At 41.3% G+C, this 13916-nt stretch overlaps 1 protein-coding gene across 1 annotated transcript in view; it reads left to right on the top strand.

Moving 5' to 3' along the window:
* The window catches only part of LOC121377447, a 48251-nt gene extending 39535 nt beyond the window's left edge, over positions 1-8716 (top strand). Inside the window, exons 9-11 of the mRNA XM_041505434.1 lie at positions 2128-2337; positions 3384-3605; positions 8354-8716. Of these exons, the coding sequence (XP_041361368.1) occupies positions 2128-2337; positions 3384-3605; positions 8354-8592 (671 nt within the window). The 3' untranslated portion in view covers positions 8593-8716. The remainder of the gene's footprint in view (positions 1-2127; positions 2338-3383; positions 3606-8353) is intronic.
* The last annotated feature ends 5200 nt before the right edge of the window (positions 8717-13916 follow it).

The raw sequence follows: 13916 nt of genomic DNA, 5'->3' as shown, positions 1-13916 counted from the left end.
AACAAGGCCTTTGTCATACTCGTGTACAGGACGAAACAACCAGGTGTCGTACACCAGGAACAAGGCCTTTGTCATGCTCGTGTACAGGACGAAACAACCATGTGTCGTACACCGGGAACAAGGCCTTTGTCATGCTCGTGTACAGGACGAAACAACCATGTGTCGTACACCGGGAACAAGGCCTTTGTCATGCTCGTGTACAGGACGAAACAACCACGTGTCGTACACCGGGAACAAGGCCTTTGTCATGCTCGTGTACAGGACGAAACAACCATGTGTCGTACACCGGGAACAAGGCCTTTGTCATGCTCGTGTACAGGACGAAACAACCAGGTGTCGTACACCAGGGAACAAGGCCTTTGTCATGCTCGTGTACAGGACGAAGCAACCATGTGTCGTACACCAGGAACAAGGCCTTTGTCATGCTCGTGTACAGGACGAAGCAACCAGGTGTCGTACACCGGGAACAAGGCCTTTGTCATGCTCGTGTACAGGACGAAACAACCACGTGTCGTACACCGGGAACAAGGCCTTTGTCATGCTCGTGTACAGGACGAAGCAACCACGTGTCGTACACAACGGGAACAAGGCCTTTGTCATGCTCGTGTACAGGACGAAACAACCAGGTGTCGTACACCGGGAACAAGGCCTTTGTCATGCTCGTGTACAGGACGAAACAACCAAGTGTCGTACACCAGGAACAAGGCCTTTGTCATGCTCGTGTACAGGACGAGGCAACCATGTGTCGTACACCGGGAACAAGGCCTTTGTCATGCTCGTGTACAGGACGAAACAACCACGTGTCGTACACTGGGAACAAGGCCTTTGTCATGCTCGTGTACAGGACGAAACAACCGCAGTGTCGTACACCGGGAACAAGGCCTTTGTCATGCTTGTGTATAGGACGACGTGTCGTACACCAGGAACAAGGCCTTTGTCATGTTCGTGTACAGGACGTACACCACTGTGTCGTACACCGGGAACAAGGCCTTTGTCATGCTCGTGTACAGGATGAAACTACCACGTGTCGTACACCGGGAAAAAGGCCTTTGTCGTGTTTGTGTGCAGGACGAAACAACCACGTGTCGTACACCAAGAACAAGGCCTATGTCATGCTTGTGTACAGGACGTAACAACGTGTTGTACAGCGAGAACAAGGCCTTTCTCGTGCTCGTGTACAGGATGAAGCAACCACGTGTCGTACATCGGGAACAAGGCCTTTGTCATGTTCGTGTAGAGGACGAAACAACCAGATGTCATACACCGGGAACAAGGCCTTTGTCATGCTCGTGTACCGGACTAAACAACCAGGACGAAAAGGAGGAGACGGCAGAGAAGGAAGAGAGTGGGGGCAAAACCGACTGCTACCCTACTCTAGCCTCAGCTCCTAGCAGGTGTCAACCAGGTAGGGCAGACTAGAAAACAGCATACGATAGTTGCCAGCCCAACGTAGAATTGCTACAGAACAAGCCGTCCATGAAGACATTCACGTACCACTATGACAACCAGCAAAGCACCTTTATCATGAACGGCCTGACCGGTAGCTTGCAGGGTCACGTGATGATCACGTCTCATCACTCAGGCTGATTCCATATTTACAGGCCCACCTGCAAAGGGGCTCCACCATAGCAATGATCCATGAGATTCTGCACAGGGTCTTAGCTGACAGCTACCAGGGGCGGGATTCAGCTCAGTAGGTTGAGTGCATGCTCGAGGTGCTTGTGTCGCAGGATCGAACCACCTCGGTGGATCCATTTAACTGATTTGGTTTTTCTCGTTCCAACCAGTGCACCACAACTGGACAAAGGCCGTGGTATGTGTTTTCGTGTTTGTGGGGAGGTGCATATAAAAGATCCCTTGCTGCATTAGGAAAATGAAGCGGGTTTCCTCTCTAAGACTATATGTTAGAATTACCAAATGTTAATGTTAATTAACTAATGATTAATTAATCGACGTGCTCCAGTGGTGTCGTTAAACAAAAACAAAAACCAACAGCTACTTGAGCATCTGGAAGGAACACAGCCAAATCACAAGACACTGGCCTTTTCTACATCACCCACCCTAGGTTCGTATAATGTCGGATCGAACTTTTAAAAATCGGGCAACTTTAACTCTCTTTTTTTCTAGAAAATCACGTTCCCAAACTGTACGTGTGGGTGGACGAGAAGGTTCTGTGTGGCAGGCAGAATAAGCGGTACGTGAGAGGCGCAGTGGTTGGTTACGCTTGTCCTTCCAACACGCAGGGTGCCTATGCGCTGATTACAAAAGCTCCCATAGCTCCACCTAGAGAAGTCATCACGTTGTGCGAGGTAGAAGTGTATGGATTTATTAAAACAGGTATACCCAGCAGTTAACCATAAGCCATGTTTCAGCTACGCCCTTTGTCTCCATATTTGATTTACACCAACTGACCACCTTTCAATTACACAATCGGTTTTCTTTATGTACACATGAAAACAAGCCCCAATCCCATAAATTACATCATCTAATCTGGTGGAACAATTAGTTAAAAACAAATTCCCAAACAATCAGTTATGGATTTTTTAATAATCAATCAACTAATCTCTCTCTCTCTCTCTCTCTCTCTCTCTCTCTCTCTCTCTCTCTCTCTCTCTCTCTCTCTCTCTCTCTCTCTCTCTCTCTCTGCCACATAAGCACATGTACACACTCTGTAAAACTCTCAAAAGGATACACATACTTGCACTCATACTTAGATACATGCATGTGCGACTGTTCTGAATTTGCATCCATTGTGAGATGTTCCAGACTAACAAGTCTCTTTTGGAGACTAAGATTACATATTAAAGAAATGTTTTTGTTTAGAATACCAGTGTCTGTATAATATCCAATATGTTTCCAGTTGTGTACTAATATTGTTGACATTCGTTTTGGTATATATTTTTCGTGCGTGCAAAATTAACGGATGGTAAAATCTGGTTTGATCTACATGCAACAATCTTGAACTTCAAAACAAACAGTTTGTTTCTACAGATACTGATACAGTCTAGGATCGATACCCGTGGGATGGCCTATTGGGCTATTTCTCGTTCCGGTCAGTGTATCACGACTGGTATATCAAAAACTGGTATATCATATCCTATATGTGGGGTGGTACATAAAAGATTCCTTGCTAGCAATAAGAAAATATACCGGGTTTCCTCACTATATGTCAAAATCACCTAATGTTTGACATCCAATAGCCGATGATAAATAAATCCATGTGCTCTAGTGGTGTCGTTAATCGAAACAAACCTTACCTTTCGTTTTGACCATGATTCATGAGACTGACTAAAGTATATTAAGTTTTATCGTTGAGATTTATCTCCGTATTTGTGCAGATATATTAAGTTTTATCGTTGAGATTTATCTTCGTATTTCTGCAGATAAAAACTGGGCCCTGGGTTCAAGAGTCGTGATAGAGGACATGGACAACGGAACATCCTACGACGGACACTTTGTGACGGATGGCGATTTCTCCAACTTCTTCAAGCAACCCGTTTGTCCTACTTTTAAAGCAAGCAATTATTTATTGATGACGATCGATTTAAGAGATGTGTATGTGTATGTGGAAAAAATTGTGTATATCACCGCAATACGTAACGGCGGTAAGTACAGACAGGAAGGCAACCCGTTTGTCCCACTTTTAAAGCAAGCAATTATTTATTGATGACGATCGATTTAAGAGATATGTATGTGTATGTGGAAAAAATTGTGTATATCACCGCAATACGTAACGGCGGTAAGTACAGGCAGGCAGACAGACAGACAAGAGAGACAGACAAGAGAGGTAGACAGACAGACAGACAGACAACAGAGACAGACATACAGACAACAGAGACAGACAAACAAGAGCGACAGACCAGCACCTGCATACATACATACATACATCAATATATACATTCCTGCGTCAGTGTTTGTGTGTGTGGGTGCGCGCGCGCGCGCGCGCGTGTGTGTGTGTGTGTTTGTGTGTGTTTGTGTGTGTGTGTGTGATAGTGAAACCCGCCATCCATACAACATATACATGTAGATATTGATACATCAATACATACTAATCTGTGCGATTTTTGCCTACTGTTTCAAGATGAAAAAAAGCCCCTGTTATAGCATAGCTATAAAATCGGGGGGGGGGGGGGGGGGGTATGTAGAAATAATTGAATTGGAGCGGATATATGAATCACGGCCGTAACAGCCGAGAACTGCGTATATAAATTTAATTAAAGATGATTACGATTACTATTTAATCACTTTACCACAGAAATGAATGAACGGTCAGCCATACAGTCAAACTAATTATGTTCAAGACTAGGGGCCAACTGTTCAAACGCTAGTTAGTTTAAACAGTGGTTGACAGACATTTTCAAAATCAAGGACTGAATCATTGCAAATAATAACTGAAAACATAATGTTAAAAGCTGCTTTAGAACAACCAAAGGTATGCATGCATAATCTAATCTAAAGCTTATTTTGTAACTGTGCACAAAAACATTGTATGACTATCATATATGTATTAGGAATACGAATTGTATTATGCAGCAAAATACATTATTTTTATTCCTAATATATGATACTGACGATGCCAAAACACACGAGGTTAATAATCTCTTTATCAAATAATCTCAAGCTTAATACAACGTGTTTTTGTAAACTGTACATGCAACTTTAATTCCAGTCCGTCATTCAGATGATGTAAGAATATGTGACACGGTGTCTTTTTGAATGGAAATAATGTCAAACTTCAATGACGTCATTTTGAATATCCTTACATAAAAATAAACTAGTGCTTAACATTTTGTGTTTTCTTGACGCTTGAACAACTTTCAGTGTAAGGTTGCTGCTGAAATGTTTTTGTTTGATGACTATGAATGCATACGTCAATCATGGAGTGTCACCCAAGTACGTTTGTTAAATGTCAATAAACCTAGTGCCATGACCTCGATTAATTTACATCTAATTTGCAAAGTTATATAATATGAGTAGCTGTTGTATGTGTTATGTATGTGTCTGTGTATGTAAATGTATTTATACACGTGTGATATTATTCGTGTATTCACTTTGTAGAATGTTCCTTTTGAGAGGTCATGACATCTTATCAGGTTATTGACCGTGCCACACAGTATACCACCGTATTGATTTCCATGCAAAAAAAATAATGTGATCATGGTTCTTTCAATACTTCCTGTCAATGCTTATAATTAATGTTAGCAGCATAATTTAACAAAATATATTTGTTTTAATAATTTTATTTAGCCATGAACATCGTTATAGTATTGTTTGTATAAATTTCAATGATAGATCTGTGGCGTAGGAATTCTAAGTTTCATTGTTAAAAAGTTAAATGAAGTGACGTCATCCCACACCCCTCCCACCCCCTTGAGTCTCCCCTTAGGTCTCTCCTTCACGTATAGAAAAACTAATATTTATAAGATACGTATGTTTGTTGACACATAGTTGCCATGGGTTATAGTACTTAGCTGATAAGCCGGGGGCAACAATTAAAATCCATAGTATTATTGTTTGTTGTAATTTAGTTGGTCTGATTGCTATAGCCCCTAATTAACTAAAGACTTAAGTCATCGCATCAATGCAGGTGACACAATAAAGGGTAATTGAATCGTACATGAACGACATGAAAGGGGCGGGACGTAGCTCAGTGGTAAAGCGTTCGCTTGATACGCGGTCGGTCTAAGATCGAACCCTGTCGATGGACCGACCCATTGAGCTATTTCTCGTTCCAGCCAATACTTTACAACTGGTGTAACAAAGGCCATGGTATGTACTATCCTGTCTGTGGGATGGTGCATATGAAAGATTCCAATGCTGCTAATCAAAAAGAGTAGCCCATGAAGTAGCGACAGCGGTTTTCCTTACTCAATATCTGTGTGGTCCTTCCTTTTGAATGGATAAAATATAAATTACATTTGAATATAGTTGTAAATGTTACACTGCGACAATTTTACAACTCTTGTGTTTTTAATCATACATCACGTGCGAAAGAACACTCGTAATATAAACGGTCTCACACGGGAACTCGTTTAGTATCCTCTATATAACATATATGTATAAAACATTTGTAGCTGGTCTCTCTCTCTCCCCTCTCTCTCTCTCTCTCTCTCTCTCTCTCTCTCTCTCTCTCTCTCTCTCTCTCTCTCTCTCTCTCTCTCTCTCTCTCTGTGTGTGTTAGTGTATATATATATATATACTAGCCGTCATTAATAACGCAATTTCCTTTTGTCAAAATAATATACGTTCTGGTTGGACTTCGTTGACGCTATTCGTCAATGTACATGGTACAGTGGTACACATTATTTCAGCAGCATGTAAAGGTCGACTTCCGGCCTGTTCCCAACATAAGGGGAACAACGCTAAAAACGCATTATCCGGTAAATCGCGCACACGCAACCACTTGGCGAAATAACACCTTGCACGTGCATTTCCTGATACCCGGGGACACTCAGAACACGCGGGTGGCAATGAGTATCTCACTCCTACACGATGCCTCGGTTGAACAACGCCGATCGGAATCAAGCCATTGGCTTGTTGAATGCTTGAAACTCGCAATTGCGGGTAGCACAACGGTTCCACGTGCACCCGTCAACCATTAATCAGCTCCTCAACCGATATCAGACGACAGGGACCGTCAATGACCGCCGTCGTTCGGGCACACCACGCGTAACGACCAATATACAGGACCGGAACATACGGTTGCGGCACCTGCGCAATCGGTTTTTGACAGCCGCAAGCACTGCCAGGACTGAAGTGGGAACCAGGGGACGACTCATCAGCGCCCGAACTGTCCGGAGACGTCTTGCCGCAGCACGACTTGACCCTACCGTGGCCAGCACGACATCGTCAAGCAGACTCTTATGGGGCCAGGAATGGTGGGCCACCGACCCTACCGTGGCCTTATCCGGATGCACAGACATTTCAACGTGAGTGTTCACGGACGACGTCGGCATTTACCGCCGTCCGTGGAGAATGGTCGCGCAGGCATTTGTCTGGACCCAGGAGATGGCTACGGGGCGGCGATGTCATCTTCTGGGCGCCAATCAAGCAATCTGACTTCCGGTCCGAAACGTTGTGGAGTGAAAACCTTAATGCGCACACTCCGTCGACAACACCATTTACCGCCGTCCCATGGAGAACGTGTCGCGAAACAGGCCTGTCTTCCAGCAAACAACGCTCGGCCGCTACGCCAGGCGGCACAGGCATTTTTTTTTCTTCGTGCCCACCATGTCACTGTGCTGGACTTCAGTTTCCCCGGACATGAACCCAATGTGGTACATGTGGGACGACCTTACGTCGTGTTCACTACCGTCGACAACCACAGAACTTCGCTGCGCTGCAGCAGGCATTGCAGCATCACTGGCAGCCATGATGACGTGCATGGCGGCGCCTGTGCTCGTCCTTGCCTAAGACAACGCAGGCGTGCATCGCAGCACATGGAGGTCACACACAATACTGACCCCATGACGTTGACATGTCAGACTGTTTATGCGCGATCCACTGTTTGGCGGGCTGACAGTGCCCAGTCAGATGGGCCAGTGGTTGGTCCTCACTGGTGGTATCAGTCGTTTCATTTCTTTGGGATCTCGCACCACATAACTTCGCATGAGCATTTCCGGATTGCGTTTTTACTGGCCTAGTATATCCCATGTATATGTTGTGGTGAACACGCCTGTAGCTTTCTGTCTCCTGAGGCTGCAGGCAGGCTCTCGCTCATCCCCACATGGAGGTCACTCGAAATACTGACCTCCCAATGACGTTTACATCGCCAAGACTTATGCCGATTCACTGTTGGCGGCTGACTTCCCTCCCATTCCGCTGGCCATTCCTTGTCTCATCTGGTGTAATCATGCCTATTTTGTGTGGATCTCGCATATAAAATAAACAATGGATCATTTCCGAGATTGCCCTTTTATTGCCGCCTAGTAAATCGTCTCACTCTGTATGTTAAAACATCGTTGTAGCTCCTCTGTCTCTCCTCGCTCTCTCTCTCTCTCTCTATCTCTCTCTCTCTCTCTCTCTCTCTCTCTCTCTGGTGTGTGTGTGTGTGTGTAGTTTGTTAGTGTATATATCTATTTATGTATATGTCTGTGTCTCAAACTATTTGTATCTGGTCTCTCTCTCTCTCTCTCGCTCTCGTCTCTCTCTCTCTCCTCTCTCTCTCTCTCTCTCTGTGTGTGTGTGTGTGTGTGTGGTGTGTGTGTGTGTGTGTTAGTGTTAATATATATATAATATATATATATATATCTATATATATATATATATATATATGTATAGGTATGTATTTATGTATATGTATATGTATTTATGTATATGTATATGTATATGTATGTGTAAAACATATTTGCAGCTGTTGCTCCACGAGAATTGTCTATTTCGCTGGTTAACCTGGTGACACAATACACAAACGACGATGCATGCAGACCTACCTCTCGGATTACTGGCCCAGGTCAACACTTCACGGTTAGGTGCTGGGGCTCTGGGACCGACAGATTGGCCAACCGGATTGTCATGAAAAAGGCGTTCAAGACCAACTCCATGTCAATCTGTGAGGTAGAAGTCTATGGACCATTTGCTTATCGGGCGTAACGCCTGTTTGTGATTTGCCTGTTTTGTGCAACGCCTTTTGTAAAGAGTGTATATTGTATGACACGGAAAGCGGTTCAGTCTTTTCATACTGAAAGGGCTGAAAAATAAAGCTTTTTGTTGTGTTTGTTTGTTTTTGTGTGTGTTTGTATTTTTAAATGGATTGAGCACAAGCTTTCAAGAAATATTCAAGAAACGATACTACTACTACTACTACTACTACTACTACTACTACTACTACTACTACCACTACCACTACCACTAATAACAATAATACCTTTATTTGAATTTGCAGAGGCGGATATAGGTGGGGGCAGGGGCCCGGGCCCCCCTAAATTTTGCGATAGTTATAATTTTATTATATATTAATTGTCATCTTTTTACGATCCCTATCCAAACATCCCCCAAAGTTCCCTTGGCATTCCACCTCATGTTATTACCCCCTAACTGGATTTTCTGGAGCTTGGTTTTCTGGCATGTTTGTAACACGTGGGTAAAGCATTACAAAAAATAAGGGATCATACATTTTAACATATAGGTAAAAACAAATAGCATTTTGGAGTGGATTATTTGTTGTTGTTCTTCTTCTTCTTTCTGTGTTGTGTACGTACATATGCAGTGGCGGATCCAGAAAATCCATTTAGGGGGGCCCAATGACATAAGGCGGAATGTCAATGGAACTTTGGGGGAGGTTTGGAGGGGATCGTAAACAAATAAAATCAATATATAATAAAATTATAACTGTCGCATAATTTAAGGGCCCGTGCCCCCCACCCTAGATCCGCCTCTGATATGTTCGCGCATGTGCGTGTGCGTGTGGTGTGTCTCCCAATTCTGACAACTATGTGTCAAACTAAGTCATTTTACGAACACGTATCAACTGTTTACTCTTATCCTACAACCTCAACAATTACAAGCGTAACTGAAAATCAACTTCCAGAGGGGACTCGAACCACAAACTCTCAGTACGAGACTCCACCGCTCTACCAACTGGGCCAATAGGGAAATTCCCACTAGCTAATGTCATGTCATGTCGTAGGGTTTTACGTGCACATTCACAACAAGCTATTGTAGCGCACGCCTGTCGTGGGCACAAGAGCCGGCCTTCGCCGGCTTCTCCGTCCATGACAGGAACTAGCTAATGCCAGTAGGAGTACTTTATACCAACACTAGTACACTAGTATTTAACACAGCGATCCACTCACCCACTGGATTGACGGCCAAAATAGCTAGGATGTGTGCCCATCACAACGTTCACGAACCGTAAAAAGATATATAAGTGAAAAATAGGTACATAACAAACAAACAGCGAACCTAGACATGAATACGATTTGTTTGTTTTCTTAAACGGACAGTCCTGAGTTTGCTGCAATGTTTAAGATGTTATTGACTAACAGAGACTTTTTAACGACTGTAATTACATATCAACTATATTTTTCTGCATAAATTATTAGTGGCTGTATATTAAACGTGTTTGTACTACGTTAAATTTCATTTTATTTCCTAAAATATTATGGAAGACAAACTCCACTTTGGGCTTCTTACAAATATTAAGACGACCAGAAACCCACTGAATATACAGACATTGATATTCTAAACAAGAAAATATATTTAATATGTAAGTTTAATCGTAGAAATATTTTATTAGTCGGCAACATCTTACAATGCAGCAAACTCAGGAATGTCCCTTTAACGACACTACTATAGAAAATTTATTTATTAATCATGGATTTATTAATATTGGATGTCAAACATTTGGTAATTTTGACATGTTATTGTCTTAGAGAAGAAACCCGCTACATTTGTATTCTAGTAGTAGCAAGGCGTATTTTATATTCACTATCTCACATACTTGCACATATCACGGCCTTTGATATACCGGTTATGGTGCACTGGCTAGAACACAAATTAGCTCAGTGGAAATGTGAATAGTGCACTTGTACAATACCAGTAAATCATCGGCACATTTTAAACGACGGCAATTTAAAGTTTAAAGTTTGTTTTGTTTAACGACACCACTGGAACACATTGATTAATTAATCATTGGCTATTGTAAAACAGGTTTGTTTTATTTAACGATACCACTAGAGCAAACATATGGTCATTCTGACACTATTTTTAAGAGGAAACCCGCTGTCGCCACATAGCCTACTCTGTTACGACAGACTGCAAGGATCTTTTCTTTGCACTTCGCATACCGTAGGCAGGATGGCACAACCCATGGCCTTTGTTCAACCAGTTACGGATCACTGGTCGCTGCAAGTAGTTTACATCTACCTATTGAGCCTTGCGGTTTGGAGACTGTATCTGGATTAAAAATCTCATGCCTCGACTGGGATGCGAACCCAGTACCTGCCAGCCTGTAGACCGATGGCCTAACCACGACGCCACCGAGGTCGGTCATCGGCTACTGGATGTCACACATTTAGCAATTCTGATTCGTAATCATCAGAGGAAACTCGCTATATTTGTCCTAATGCAGTAAGGGATCTTTTACATGCACTTTCCCACAGAGAGGAAAGCAAATACCACGACCTTTGTCCAGTTGTGGTGCACTGGTTGGAACGAGAAAAACCCCAGTCAGTTGAATGGGTCCACCAAGATGGTTCGATCCTGTAACGCAAGCATCTCGAGCTAGCGAATCCAGGATTTTTTGCAGGGGGTGGGGGTCTGCATGCAACAACTTAAATAGAAGTGTATTAACGGTGAATAGTAGGGGTGTCACAATACAACGATGCAATAAAATTTGTTTTGTTTGACGACACCACTAGAGCACATTGCTTAATCTAACAATTAATTGAATCATACATGGACGCTAAATATATATAATTACAAACTTTCCGAATTTATACGATTTACTGTATTCTGATTGGCTGACGTCACTAAAAACACCAAGCGTTATCCTTCGATAAACCTCATAAAAATACGTCATCACCGAAGACAAAGATCGATTGGAACTATTTTTAGCTGGATGGGCGAGAAGCCCAATGACCCAGTTCGGTGATCGTTTTAAAAATACAATCTAAGGAAGTGACCTGTTTTCTCGATTAAAAAAATAAGGGAAACTGGATGAGATATTCATGTTATAAATAAAACAAAAATTACAATATTGTTTTTATTCTGTTTAAAAAAAAACACAAAACATCCAATAGTATGTACACATGTATTCCTACGCTTATTTACAGAACATGGTTGATGGTAAGAACGAAAGAAATTATTTTTGAGTGTTTTAAGGTACACTTCTTGTACTGTTTGTAATTATAAGAATTGTTATAACAATGTCATTAATGTAAACCTCTTTAAAATAAAAAGTGAACTCTATTTTCCAACTATTTACTATTTTAGTAACACGAAATTCATACTCAACATTAGCGGAATGCCTATGGTCGTTTCGGCTTTTTCCGTCAATAGCCGAATGAGAGAATGACAATGTTACAATCATTAATACAATTCATATTAATTTTTTGCATTAAATATCAATACCAAGTATAAACATTTTGAATTCACTAGAAACATATAACGTAAGTAATTTTAATAACTTTTAACATGTAATAAAAATGTGTGAAGCGATCTATTTTGTATGGTATAATTTATATGTGAAGCGGTTGGTGTATGAATATTTAACTACGAACTGTGGATGGGGGCCATTTTTTGATTACTGTCCAGATTTTCCAATTACGACGTTGAAATTACAGTTATAAAATATTTGAGTGTGTGAAAATTCCATGTGTTGATAGATTTGACATGGAGAAAGTGGTTTCAATGTTTCCGGAAATGGATGAAACAGGTGTGTCGCGAGTTTCTGTGTTTACTGGCCTTGTAATTGTGGAAGTGGCAACACAGGATGGTTTTGGCATGTGTGACTTCAAGTGGTGCGACACAAGTATTCGTGACATTTGACAGTGCCATGCTGATGTTTCGTTTTTGGAAAGTGGAACATTCTCTGTTGTAGCTTCGAATTGAAGCTTCGTTCCTGTGTCCCGACATGTACATAATATGCCTAGTTTCAAAACCCGAGTCGTTTAAAGATTGGATCGCAGTGGCTATGTGTTGTGTACCGTGTACGTCATACTACAATGCCGTTGAATGCGCGTTATTGCTAATGGTTGGCATGAACTGACTGAATTTTGTTTTTGAAATCGCTTTTGTAAAAGACCAAATTCCATTGGAATTATACACTTTTTTTGGATCGACAAAATAGATTTTTAGCTGTGGGATTTTGAATTCACTATAAACATGTAACGTAAGTAATTTCAATAACTTTTAACCTTTAATACAAAATGTCTGAAGCGACCTATTTTGTATGGTATAATTTATATATGAAGATTTTTAGATGTTTACAAGTTTGACGGCAGACGATTACTGTTTGATGTCTAAAAATAGAATCTCAAGGAAATTCCTCGGGGATTCCTTTGTTGACATAATTCATAAAGTAGTTCCGGCTATATAGCCAAAAATAGTGCTAAACTGAGATTCATGGTGCTATGAATGCCAGTTTTTATCATCACGTGATACGAATTTAACCATCCAAGGGTTTATAATAAAGGGATTTTTAGAGATTGGAATTATATCTCGATGAATGGAAAAAAGACGTCGTCGGGGAACGTCATATCTGATGACGTCATTTTATATTGGTAATTTGTCTTACTGAGCGTTATTGTTTTAACCAAAAAAAACAAATTAAAAAAAAACAAAAAAAACAATTCTGGTTACTATCAGGTACAAATGTGAAATACAAGCTCAAATACACTTTTAAAAACGTCGTGTGTGTTCGCTATGAACGGATATCGTCAAACGTATACGCTTGATTCGTCGCCTGTGCCGCCATAACTCGGCAAAGCACAAACGACAGCCTGTTGTCCGTTTCAGTTAACACGTGCGTTTGCCGATTTCAAATTGTAGGGTTCGTCTCAAAAAATTAAAAGAGAAATCTTGCGCTGTACGAAGAACGTTCGGTTGAGGATACGGTACTAGAGTCTTTAGTTAAAACCAGTTTGATCTTAACAACGTATTATCGACAGTCGTACCTTCCTATTTCAGAACTGATATTTGATAAAGTGTTAGTAGAACTTTCAAAGTTTAGTTTGTATACTAGTAACACATTAATCATGTATATATTTTAAAAATAAAATATACTAAAGTAGACAATGAACGTTTTCACTTCTTTTTACGTGTTAAAATCGACAAATTCAAATAAATATTATTTCGTTTAAAAAGGGTAAAGTTGGGGACGGGGTGTGTGTTTAACTACAACAAAGATAAAGCATATTGATTTAACCGCACTCAACCGTAAATAAAATGTGTTGAGTACGTCGTTAAATAAAACA

The sequence above is a fragment of the Gigantopelta aegis genome, chromosome 7, assembly GCF_016097555.1.
Source record: "Gigantopelta aegis isolate Gae_Host chromosome 7, Gae_host_genome, whole genome shotgun sequence".
Taxonomy (NCBI): domain Eukaryota; kingdom Metazoa; phylum Mollusca; class Gastropoda; order Neomphalida; family Peltospiridae; genus Gigantopelta; species Gigantopelta aegis.
Note: the sequence above shows the minus strand (reverse complement) of the source record. Positions and strands in the feature narration are given on the sequence as shown.